The sequence below is a fragment of the Rhynchophorus ferrugineus genome, unplaced genomic scaffold (assembly GCF_030347505.1).
Source record: "Rhynchophorus ferrugineus isolate W39M unplaced genomic scaffold, kcgeb_rfMv2 rfM8, whole genome shotgun sequence".
Classification (NCBI taxonomy): Eukaryota; Metazoa; Arthropoda; class Insecta; order Coleoptera; family Curculionidae; genus Rhynchophorus; species Rhynchophorus ferrugineus.
In genome coordinates, this window is record NW_027472587.1 from 17,556,582 (window position 1) to 17,570,575 (window position 13,994).

At 31.7% G+C, this 13,994-nt stretch overlaps 1 protein-coding gene across 1 annotated transcript in view; it reads left to right on the top strand.

Annotated features, from left to right (window-relative positions):
- LOC143200771 (uncharacterized) overlaps positions 1 to 13,994 on the top strand; it is a 183,759-nt gene that overhangs the window by 144,047 nt on the left and 25,718 nt on the right. The window contains exon 11 of the mRNA XM_076411393.1: positions 6,900 to 6,991. Within this exon, the coding sequence (XP_076267508.1) occupies positions 6,900 to 6,991 (92 nt within the window). The remainder of the gene's footprint in view (positions 1 to 6,899; positions 6,992 to 13,994) is intronic.

Here is a 13,994-nt window from a genome sequence, read left to right on the forward strand (position 1 = left end):
ATTATTATTGTTTTTATTTAAACTTGATCTTATGATGGTTGATGATAGTACGTTTGTGAAAAATATAATGTTTCCTAAATGAATATCATCATCTGTCGGTTTATTTTAGTTTATCGTCATCTCTATCATCATTATCAAACGAGAGTATACACATTTCAACCAATACTCTGCTAGTGATACCTATTATTTCTTACCACATTTGGCGATCATCACAGTTCTGCCGTCTCAGATACTATGATATTGATTCATGTCTTTTTCTTTGCATGAATAGCTGAGTGCCTCTTCCACCCAATATATTTCATTCGACAGGCGTGTCCAAACCGTTCTAATCGGAGTCTGATTTTAAACTGTGCACTGACTGTCGCATCTTAAAGAAATTCCTCTTCACCACTAGCATTATCTTGGAGAGAAACATGTAAAATGTACCTTAAACGCCGCATTTGAGAGACCTGAAGCTTATAGATATCAGACTCTAACGGGATTGGCAAGATAAACGTACGAAAAAGTCGGATTTTAGTATTGATTGTAATATTTCCTGACTTCCATAGGAGAAGTGCAAAAACTCCTGCAGATTGGCTCATTCGGGTTGTTACTTATAGATGAGCTTTGAGATACAGATAAGCTACTTTGAAATATATAAATCACGTTTTGATCTTTTGGAATCATACGAGAGTTGAAGGGAATATCTCTGAAGGAAGCCCATGAACCATATCAATTGAAGTCATTCGAAAATACTATATGTAATAATTCTATATTTATATGATAAGAGAGAAGAGATTAAAAATTAATGAACGATAATGGCAAACAAAGGATAAGAGATCCACCAAAACGCCAAAACCTTTTTCGGTCAGGTCAGCAATGATCCACTCATTCACTGCATCGGCTTCGAAATGAGGAATTAGTCAAAAATATTAAAAAGGAATTTTGTTTACGGACCTTTTGATCTAAATGGATACAAGAATTTACGAAAAAAGTTTACAGAAGAAAAATCTACATACATAAACGAGCAGACATTTTATTCCAGACTTCAACATCACCCCCGCGTACTTTTAATTTGACCACCCCCCCCCCCTGACGTAAACAAGCGTCGACGTGCTAAGACGTCCCGACGCCGCAGAAAATGAACGGCGTCTCGCCGAAAAAGCATCGGCATCAGCAAGATCTGATTTGAATAATTGCGAAACATCCCTTGGAGAAACAGGGCGACGAGGGGAAAAATAAACAGGCGCAATTATCAGACGGGAATTTTTTCAACGGGTCCCGCTTCGGTCCCTACGTCATTAGGACGACGCGGGGGCAGTACAATGACGATAGAGCAAGTGGGATTGAAGTGTTTTGATATATTACTTCACGGGTGACGTGCGTAGATGTAAACAATCGCCCGTGGACGATCGATAGGAGTGCTAATTGCTCGCTTGATTAATGGATATAATTACCGATTACACAGGCCAATTATAAAAGATGTGTCGTCTATATGTTGGAGAAATTAATGATCCGTATGATAAATATGTGATGCACGAAGAACTGTAAGGGGTTTCTTAGAAATAAATTCGTTTTTAAAAAATTAAAATGCTCTTCCAATACTTTCTAAGGCTATTAGGTGGTACCTGCTGATCATTTTGTCATTTTAAAGATAAAGGTCGATGCAATATATATTAATCATTATATTTTTCTTTCTTTCGTACTTTGTGCATCTCTCTGGCACCATGGTGATACCGTATCGGAAGAACTATACTGGCTTAAAGTTAATCAAAGTTGCTAAGAGGAATTTGTTGAAAAAAGCCGTTTCAGTATATAATAATCAAAATATGTTTGGCTATGAAGCACTCATTTTGTGCTTCATCTTCTACACAAAAACAATTTTTTAAGAATAAAAATATAATCCTGCTTAAAAATCCGATGTTTTTCTTGAATTTTTCAGTTGCTTTTTTCTATTTCCTCAAGCTCAAGCTTGGGGGTTAGGTTTCTGAAGCTCTGGGTTGCGCTGTTTGGAGTCCATTTTTTTCTATGTAGACGTGGAAGGATGATCTAAGAATCGTTAATTTTCAGAAACATGGTTACGTGCAACGAACCAATTGTACTATAATAAATTGAAAGCAACAGAGGCATCACCAACTCCCTCGAATAAAGAGAAGCACTCTGCCGACTAAGCGACAAAGTAGTTTCAATTTTTCATTGAAAAGTAAATAATTTCAAACAAAAACTCACAATTTTAACAATAAACATCTTTCTACATCTTCTATTGATGCTTCAAATGAACACCTTATGACAAAAGTATAACTAATATTACACACCTGTGATTTTTTGTTTCCTAATCGTTTGAAAGAAATAAACATCAAAAAATATCAAACAAACATTTTTTATCTGTGATTAAGAATATTTTCTTCTCAAATCCTAATCTTTTTTCTTGAAATGTCACGTCCAATTCGCCCAAAAACTATAAAATCAATCAGAATTTATTATTTTGCCAATTTCCAAGTAATCTATTTGAAAAACCAACCAACTACGTAAACACTGATTATATAATAATTTTTTTAAAAAGTTCTAGTCACTTTCAATGATTCTGTCCCTTTGCTACCTACGGAATAATTATTCGAGAAAGTATTTGACAGTTACAGGTCATATAAAAACAAATTATTGTAAGTTCCTCGTACAAAGTTTAAAAAAGCATCTCAGAGAACGACTCACAAGCGAGGAAGCATGAAATATTATCCAATCTAAACTTCCAACATATTATATTAATGCTGTATCTTTTTTTGTCGTTGTTGGAGACCCAGCCAGCCACATGGATGGGATAAGCTCACCAAATCCTCCAGAAAAGATCGAGCCAAACTTGTATTCATGGCGTCGTTAAAACTGAAATTTACTTTTTACGATTAAAAAACTTCCGTGCCGCTTTCGAATTTCGACTAAACTCGACATCCGATTAAACTTCTGGTTTCGCAAATTAATGACGTATAATTAAAAGGAGAACGTCAACTATATGAAGGGCTTTGCTTTCGGGTATTCCGCCAGTGAGGAGCGGAAATGTCATATTGAATTCAATGATTAATTATTCTAATTCAACTAGCATCAGGTGATGTTAATCAGTGTAAGAGTAAACTGTGATAAGTCGTAAGCTTTAAGCTCATTCAGATCTGTTGTATTTGTTTCTATTAAAATGCTTTATGAGGAAATATCTATGAAGAATCTCAATTAATTTGGATGGATATATAATTATTAATTGAGAATCATGTCGAGAAAAATTATGCACATTGTTATTGTCCATAATTTTTTATTCAAGTCAAAAATGGCTTCATACTTGAAATTATTAAGGATATCTTCATAAAAATGTCTTAACGGAGATAATCCATTAGCTTTATAGATATTTTCCGAATAACTATCTCAAGTTTTATTGATCAAGATAGTAAAACAATTTGTTTTTGCTTTAAAAATAAACTTCAGTTTCTTCATTTGAGCCAAACCATATTCCCTGAGGTATCCAACAAGCCAGTAATACTTACCAATTTAACTTTCTCAAGTTTATTTACCTATGAACAAAATCTTATAGGCATTTTGTTACTTTAGATGGCTTTCACCGACTGCTATCCACTCACCTGATAATTTTTTAAATTCACGTATGTAGTAATGGATGTATACTTCATTATCAGTTACATATCACTGAAAAATATCCTTTTTGTTTAGCTTGAATAGCTCCAAAAGGTTCTGGGACATAAATGCGTTGTTCTTTTTAATTAATTATTAACAATCTATTTCACTAAAATCGATGTGCTTTCAAAATTTTAAACTAATAGCCGTATAGTAATAAAATTTTAATAAAAATTTAATTGCATTTATAAATCTTTGAATTTTTATAATTCCACTGCCAATGTTCTGAAGATTCTGCAAATCAGAAAGCTGCATTATTGTTTAAATGTTTTCGAAATTATAGAGTTGATGTATCCGAAAAGGATTTAACAATATTCTCTGCTGTATTTTATAGAGCTGATATTTTATTTCATTTAAATTAATCATACTAATTAGTTCCACTAAATCGGTTTGCGAATATACATTCGTTTGAATGAATGGCTCGAATTGTTTTAATACACGGTTGGCTAGATTTTAATACAGTTTGTTTTATGTTCTATTTATCTGGCTATGGAAATTTATATTCGCTAAAACATAGTCCACATTTATACAAATAATAAATTAACATTAAATTTATTTCTAGTAAGCTATTTTTCCTCTGTTTTTTTTTTTTAATATTCAATAACTCAATATTTATATATTACGATTCTGTAGAAGTTTTGTGTTTGTTTGCGTAACAATCAAGGCTTCTAAGTTTAGTATCCAAAAGTAAGACGAAATATAAACAACCCTCTTGATATACTTATCAAGACTCAAAGTCGCATTCAAAGTTGCTTTCCTTTCTAATTACTTTCATTTTAGATAATTCTCGCTCTTGTAAGTTCGCAATTTATGATAATATAAATTATATATCGATTTAGACTTGATGAAGTACTTTTTTATAAGTTAGTTTGGTGTCGAACAATATTTTTAAACTACTGAATATATATGATATCGGTAAATCGTAAATGTCAAGAGAATAATTATATAACACAAGAAGACTGGATTTTTGGTATCCGAACTTCAATTAAATAAAGATCAGAAGCCTAATAGCCAAGTACAGTTGAGAAATTTAATAATACAAGAAAGACAGCCTGATTTCTTAATCAATTTCTTTATTTAATTCAGAACTCTCTACATTTTCAAACACCACATGTATCAATGAAAACAATCACAGCATCAAAAGTAAAGCGTAAATAATTGCAAAGATCAGCGGGTCTATCTGTTACCATTGAGAGAAAAAAGAGAAACTGAGACCGTAAACCCTGCCGACTAAATCGACATGGTTCACCGTATCCTGTAGGATAACGAATTCATCCTGCTCCCTTCACCCCAGCCCAGCAATTCCGATCGTATCAGGGTATAAATTGGCGGGGCATTTCTTTCCAGACCCCGTAATTTATTTTTAACAATGTACCCGGTAATTTTGTAACGGAGTTTCTGTCTTAGAAGCATTAAGGGATTTGATATTCAATCATGGTAAATCGGGAAATCAAACGGTAAAGACAGAAATTATCATATAATTCATATAATTCACACATTATTAAAAAATTAAATTATAATTCATTATCAATATATTTATAAGCTTTTATACTAGTTTTCTGACTATTTTTCTTCAAAATTTATTATACTTATGTCTAAATGATCCATAACTTACGAGGTCATGACTGACATTTTTAATTTTACAACTATATATATTAATGTGATATATAGTTAAATATGGTTACTATTATAAACTATTGATGTTATAGTGGCTTTTATGTAGGTAGCTATATTCATGTTAAGGGGTTACAATACAATTTCTCTTTAAAATAAGTAATTTTTATTGAAAAAATACATAATTTGTTAGACTATGATTACCATTTTATTTAATTTTAAAACTATGAAAGATATGGAAGAAACCACTTTTTGTATTTATATTTACAGGTGTAGCAGGGATCCTATATAAAGTAACATCTATATTTACTTGTCTCTATATTTATATTAAAGGCTTATACCAATTTTTCTTTGTGAAATAATTAGTTCCTATTTTACAAGATGCATAATTTACTAGGTGATGATTAACATCTTATTTAGTTTTGAAACTACAAAGTTTGAAAAAGAAACCACTTATTTTATTGATGCTTGTAGATATTGCAGAGGTGTTTCAACTTAAATTTACTCTATCAATAATTATATCAAGGAATTTTACTGCTTCTTTGAAATTGCTTTATTCTAAATAATTTCAATAATTTAAATGAAAACTGCCACTTCGTATAAAACCAAGAATTCCGTAATTTTCAATATAACACACTAATTAACACTCCAGAAATTTCGAAATCATCAACACCATATTGCTTTTAAGCAAAAACCCGCCACTCTAAACCTTCAGACGCATAAAATATAGATTTGTAGGACTCGAGATAGAGGAACAATTAAATATTCTCATTGTAAACCATCAAGGGTCGATTAAAACGATAATCCCCTCAATTAACGAACGAGCAAATGCCTCGTCTTTTTCGTTCACCGCTCTACTTAAAATCTGACACGTTTTCTTTGTCGCTCTTCGTGTTCGGGTCCTCTTGCTTTCAACATTATTAATACGCTTCAGTCGGGCGCTGCGGATGAAGGATTCGCTCGCTGTTAACTTTTAACGAAGGAACTTTGCCGAGCAAATGACTAAATAAGATGCAAAGTATTGTAAGTGTAAAACATTGTACCATGAATGATTTATAAATGCTATTAGATCGGCTAATTCGTAGTTAACAGTGTGTTGGTAAAAATTCTAGCTTAATAAGTCATAGTCGAACATTTCTGTATCCATATTTCTGATTAAAACATTATATCTGATGTCATATTAGAACAGCTGGCGCCATCTATAGTTTATCCATAAAATGTCCATTTAAATTTAGGGCACCATTTTTTAACAATATCAATAAAAATTTATCCGAACTTTTAATGAAACTCTGATGACTGCAAAGATAACAGGAATTCGAGCCCCTCCCTCCCATCCTTCCATGGCCGCCCCCGATTGTAACAAAATATTCGATTGGCGGAATGTTTTATTAGTAAACTGGGGCACGAAATTAGAGAACAAGAATCACAAAAAACTTTTGATATATAGCGGCTGAATAAACTGGAATCATATAAAACAATATTATAAATTATTCATTAATGGCTAATGTTGAAACAAACAGGCTAAAACACATTTGAGTTAAATTTGAAGGAAAAATTCCATACAAAAATGGGCAATTTATAATTTCTGTTAAGCGTCTAAAAATATTGTGCTTATCTTATTACTTGTTTTGTTTCAGATGATGAAAGTGGAGAAAAATCAGTATCAGTGCTCTTAGCAGGAGAAGAATCAGAATTAACGTTTATAGATTTCGCTACTGCGGATTTATCGGTGAGTATAAGTAATCTACTACAAAACTGGTTCTATCATGAAGAACTGATTGTTCTAAACTATTTCGTATGTCTCTGTGTAAGTGCCAAGCAATTATTATGATAATATCTTTAATTACTTTTAAAATCTACTTTCTCAAAACAATGGATGCGAAAAGGTTGAAAAAATTTGCATTTTTATTGGAGAACCAGAGGCGAGGACCTAGAAGATAAACGAATCCCCGTTAAACTCCTTCAGAACAATACATTCATTACATTCGAGCAGCCGTCATCGACGACCCCATCACGTCAATTAACATGAGCCCTCGGTGTCGCTAACAGATCCGATGTATCGAAATAGCATCGCTGATTGTTTATCATACAAGAAATATTGATACGGGAGCTGAAATCTCACTGAATGATCACGAATGTCAATTAATAATTATATTTTCACGGTTTACATTTTCGTTTGTTACGATAAAAGTAATACCATTGGCGCAAATTTAACCGAATACATAAAACGTTGTTTCCGCCTACGGTTTCCATTTACAAACACTGTATTCCATTAAGACGTAATGGGAACTTTTATCCATAGCAAATTAACAATTGCCAGTCAACTTAAACCTATCTCCCCGCCTGCCGTTGTCCAAGACACGTTACGCGACGAGCCGGACAGGGAGTCAGACAAAGCCGAGACCACTTTTTCCGTTTCGATCGGAACGATTCTCTTTTGTTTCCGATTCGGCTGGCGCACGCGGCGGCCTCCTAAGTGCTCGATTTAATGCTGTTAGTATTTGGGAAGATCGAACGAAATCGGTATTGAGTTGACGGGAAATTGTTTTAGACGTTCGGGAGACGAGATGATCGGGAATTGGGTTTGCTTTAAAAGGGCAGATAGAAGCGGCGATTGACTGGCTCGAAAACGATATTAAAAGTTGTGTAATTTCCTGCTAATTAACTCTATGGAGTTTGTATAACGATTTTTCAACCTTCATTATAGAGGTTGCGATGTTTTGTTCAAGAATCTGCGACTCGCTACTACATCGTCTTTATAAATATTTTAATTCCCCTGTAGCAAAAATACCATATCCTAAATATTAAATCCACAGATATCATTTTTATTTTAAGAATTCTTGGATTTCCCAATTCCACAAAGTTCCATACAGTAAAAGTGTTGATGCAAGGTTTTGAAGTGACATGTCACTATTAAACTTGTCTAATTCTTATTATAATGTTATTATAAAAATAATTCACATCACGCAATACATAAGTATATTACAAAATTAAGCACTTACCAAGCAATAGTTTAATATCTGGGTACCATAAACTAACAACTAAATAACATTAACTTGAGTATGTCGATGTAGAAAACGAAATGTGAATCATAAACGGGCAAATTATGAAGAAAATTTTAAAACCAAAATTTACGTTAATTTGCACCTGTTTATGTAAACAATAATGTAAAATATCGTTTTATATATATATATATATATATATATATATATATATATATATATATATATATATATATATATATATATATATATATATATAGAGAGAGAGAGAGAGAGAGAGAACTAGAGGGAGTAGAATAAGAAGTTGGTATCATAAACTGACAAATTATGAAGGAAATTCAATAATCAAAATCTGCATTGATTTAAAGTTTTATATAAGCAGTAATATAAAATATTATAGGATATATATTATATGTATATATAGAGATATTGGTACATTGTTCAAAAAATTATTACATCATTTTGATAGTGTCCATGTAGTTTTGCTTTTTAAATAATGTGATATATAATGAGTGTGAGTATGACAAACGGATTATGAACTATAATATAATACAGAACATAATATAATAAAATATAATATAGAATACTGTACATTTTATAGATTTTAAAAATGTTCTATTTATTAAATAAAAACAAAATAAAACCAACAGCACTCACGAAACTGCATTAAAATTACTCTGCATCATCCCGGAAAAAATCCCGAAAACGCCATAATCTCTTTACGTTTTCCTCCGCGTCTTGCGATGCGGCAAAACCCGAAGGCTCTTAACGCGGCAAAAGCGTCGAATGCGAGAGAAACAGATTCCGGTAATCCGTTTATACAATTCCGGGGTAATGTAATTTCCCATCTAAAATTGCCGAATTTGCGTCGATTCGCAGCAAAAGTAAAGTGCATAGCCGAGATATTCGGCCGGTTAAAAGACAGCTGACGTAGAGGTCTTACTGTATGCTGTAAATGGATGCAAGGCTGATTGCGCTACCGTACATTTGTCTCAGTTTGATAGTTCGGCGTTTGTTAAGGCCAACGTTGAGCCCTACTACGCATCCATCTACAAACTTAATTAGTGCCGAGTGAAGTTGAGTGTAAAGGCAGAGATGGGCTTGTTATCGGCCAAATTAGTTCGAACCGCAATCTCACTCAAACATATGGAGATTAAATTAACCAATATCGATCGATGTATGGTACATTGGTCATGCTATATAAAACATGCTCTACAATTTAAACCAGTTGTTAAATAAAATTAATATATCTTTATATTGCGTAAAAGAAAATCAATAAATGAGCCACCCTATATTCAAGAATCGATACAGTATTAAAGGAAAATAAAAAAAGTTCTGCGGAGTCTCAAGATAAACTTGTTTGAAAAAAAAGTTCTACACTACAACAAGAAAGTTACATTAGGACCGATAATTTAATATTCTACGATAGATATTTTGTACTGAAAAAAATATGAAACGGGAATTAAAGAGAGATAATAAGATCCACAAAGAAATGCCAACTATAATCGATCATTCTTTTATATACGCATCAGTCGTAAGAAGATCAATTTATATTTTTATTTCTCTTTCTTATCATTAAACTACTAGTGACCTTGCATTCATACTTTCTCATTGATAGCAATATAATGATGGAAAATATTATGGATCCCCAATCCCCAAAATCTCCAGCAACTTTATTTTTCTACTACACTTATAACAAATAATCTCATTAGCATCAAACATATATTTTCTTTCCGTCTTCGATCTCTTCTAGCAGAAAACATGTTATAATAATTAATTAATTTTTGATAACCGTGATCAATGTCGTTTGAGTTCTTACATCTAATATTTTATAGTATTAAATTTTATTATGTTTTAATATCTTTTTGTTTTTTCTTATTATATTATTATAATAGACTGACAGATAAAGAGGGAGGCTGAAAAACGTTTAATGTAACATTAATTATTAATTATAATCTTTAACACCTTTCCATTGGAGGCGATCCCCTTAAGCCATTTAATCTTTTTTGCAACACTCATTTTAATATTAATGCATTTCTTTTAGCGTTAAAGGTCAATCCAAATCTGATTTAATTCGTACGTCTTTTTTCGCCTTTCAGAGCAGAGATAAAGCGACTGTTCTAATGACATTTTACGAATTTATTTTGCGTCGAGTTTCGTTATCATTGCAGATCTGATTTCCCACGCCATCTACATTTTCTTTTCGTAGGATAATCCCTTGCATATTTAACGAAACAAAAATTAAGAATGCATTATATTTTATATTTTATTGTATTTTATATTTTAGGTTATGTTATTATAACCTCAAAATATGCCATAGAGTATATTCGATTTTTCGAAGACCCTTAAATGGAAACAAGATTCAGGGGTCAAATGAAAATAAAACTCTATTAGAAATTTTGTACTCATTTTTAGAATACTTTAATGTATATAAAATTAGCTACAAAGCTAGGTAGACTAGGGCAAAAGAGATAAACCTAATTAAATTATTTAACAAGTGATTTAACACACATTTAAATGTCTCGATACGAGTATTAGTATTCGTCTAGCAATAAAATCTTGAACTTACACTTAAACACTTGCAACCTGCAGTATAAATATCATATGCAGTATATAAATTATCGCATCTGTGAAAAATGCTCACTGACAACATAAAACGTTGGTTTTTAATTATATTATTAATGAAGGCGATTAAGACAACTGGATTTGCCGTTGGTATATCTGGACATTTTTCGACGACAGTGACAAACTCGATAATTAATGAAGGACGTCGGATTAAAATGAGCAAAACTTGATGGTAAAAGAATGAAATAGTCCCCGAAGCTTGCGCCTAAAGGTAAAGAGGACCGCTTTTTTTCGCTGTAGCTGCTTCGAGCTCGACCGTAACCCTACTAATTAAAAAAAGTTTCCAAAGAACCTTTTTGATTTAGGGCATTCGGGGCATAATTAATACTGTCTCTCGTCGAAAGTTAATCTGGGTAATTGAAAATGTTGTAATTTTATATTTTTACAAAGCAATATAGATGAAAAAAATAATTAAACACTTTACTCCCAAAATATTGTAATTAAGTATACGTGTACAAAAGTTTGATAACAAAGGATAAAATATTGCATTAATATTTTAGATAAACATTATAAACTTATATATAAAGGTTTAATTCAAAATATGTATCCTAATATCATGTAGAAATTCGACGAAACAAAACATTTGTTGCTTAAAATAAATATAAAGAAGAACGGGGCATCATAAACATATCTGTTATGAGAATTTCAAACCATCTAGAATGTATTATATGTTTTTGCAGCAGTAACATTAGATACAAATAAGTTAAATTAAATTTTGAAAAATTGTGGACAACTTTGCCAAATCTCAAGTATGCTACTTAGCTTTTAAGTCACCCCCTGTGTCGTAAAACTCAATCAATTCCACTTAATGCACCCTTGACAGGGCAAACAAACCCCCAACATTAAAGTTTTAATATTCAATGTTGCCCCTCGTTGAGCTAAAATCTTAAACGAAAACTTTGCTCTTTGCCTAAAATCTAATTATTGAATTTGCTGTTAAGCCTGCAATTTATCTAGTGCCGTGAAATTCGATTAATACAAAAAATATATCTTCTTAATTTGTACAACTAAAACTAACAAACAAAAGGCATTAATCATAGTAAGCATATCTTAGTGGGACCACTACAGATCCATACTTCATTCTCCTAAACTTATAGCTATAGATTAACTACAAACATTTAACAAAATCCTGCGTCCAATTAACTTCCAGTCTCAAACTTCGGTTTTAGTTTCATATTACTTAATTTTCCTAGAAAATCTCACTTAATATCCGATATTTTGATACCGTTGTTACTAAGCAATTCTAATTCCAGTTGAACTGGAACTGGAAAAGAGCGGAGATCTAATTGCAAAAGTTTTCTGAAGAACGTCCTTCAGACGAGAGTTAGGAGAACAGTAAAATTAACAATATATCATTAATCAAGAAACATATAGCTTTAAAAGTTAATTAACAGCAATATAAATGAAGGTAGAACAAACCAACAATTTCAATTTGTAACGAGAGGGAGATATGATATATATTATAATATATGTGATAATTAATATTGTTAATTAGTTCGGATGTAATAATTGCGTTTGTCATTTTAATAAGGAACAATGAGTGAATAAATTAAATAAATATAATTTCGATATTTTACTTTGTTGAAAATAATAAAGCGGAACTTGGGAACCCAAATTTATAAAAGGCTTTATTGAATACATTGTACATTAATGGTATCCGATACACCAACAACATACGAGGGATGTAAGATAATATAACACTATTAGTTTCTAAAAAGCACTAATTTTAATTATTATAAGCAATCTCAACAATTCCGTCTGTCTGTTAAGCGTATATAGTATGATTTTATATCTTGCAGATGATTGTTCCTAATTATAATATTATTAAAATCAAAAGTTTGGGACAATATTATCAAATGGAATATAAAACATAATCAAACATGAATCTGGTGGTGATTTAACCATATATAAATAAATAAAAAAGGAGTATAATGAATATAAGAGTTAAGGTACGATTTTATAATAACAATAATATAAAAATATTGTGCAATAAATATAATTACGCAGAAAGCAGAACATGTCAAACTTTCACAACAGACTTCATTGAAGTTTAATAATGATAGCAATCGAACTATTAATACGATTGTTACGGACATATTGTCGATAATTAAAGCTTAAACATCGCCTATATTTCTCCAATAAATAGTCAATTATAAACATAATTACAACATATAATAATGCTCTTGTTTTGAGTTGCCTCGCAATTTTCGATAAGATACTTAACGATCTAATTTTCTCCAGGCCTCTTATTTAGTTTCGAAGGTGTTTTCTGATCGAAAACTTGGACCGGAGTCATTTAATGCATTCTGGGAAACCTTCAAACGCGAACTAGTTCAACCTGAAAACTTTAGTCTGTTGCCTTGGCTCTGAAACGTCTACTTTATTATGACAGGACATAGTGGTGAAATTTCCCATCGATTTTCCTTCGCTTAATAACATATTAATTAGATTTCCTTACCACTAAATATTCTCGATAAAGGGTACAGTATAAAACTTACCTTCTAAACTGTGGAGGATACGTTTTGACCTCGCTAATTGGAAAACTTTTCTGCGCCAGGCCTTTCAAGTGCCGAGAAAGTTGCAAATAATTTAGCAATTAAATTATTCCGCGAGAATAGATTGTTGGAAAAATTAATGGAGACACTGAAGAAGGTCGAGTCTTTTGTACTGTATTTTGATATCATTATAGTTGGGTTTGAACTAATGGATAATCCAATTATCGACATCAATGAAATTTAAAAAGCCCAAGATAAAGAATGATTATTCTCTTATAATAATTTGATTGTTAGTCAACTGATGAATTTTTCTTCTGATGTGTCTTACATCTAAAAATTGGCTTTGTTCAGGAGCTAGATTAGTTCAACATTCGCCTTCTTGTTGAATTATTATTCATATTTTAGTTTTGAAGTAGCATTTTTATTTATCAGCTGTATATTAGATACAAGCACCAGTGAAAGATTGGTACCAGTACTGAAGCGATTATCAGTTATTCATAAATCTATGACAAAACAAAGATTAGATGACGAGTGAAGCGCTCATGATGGTAGCACTGATGGCGAAAGCTACTGGGGTAAAGTGTTACCAATCCCAAGAACTATTGGCTTC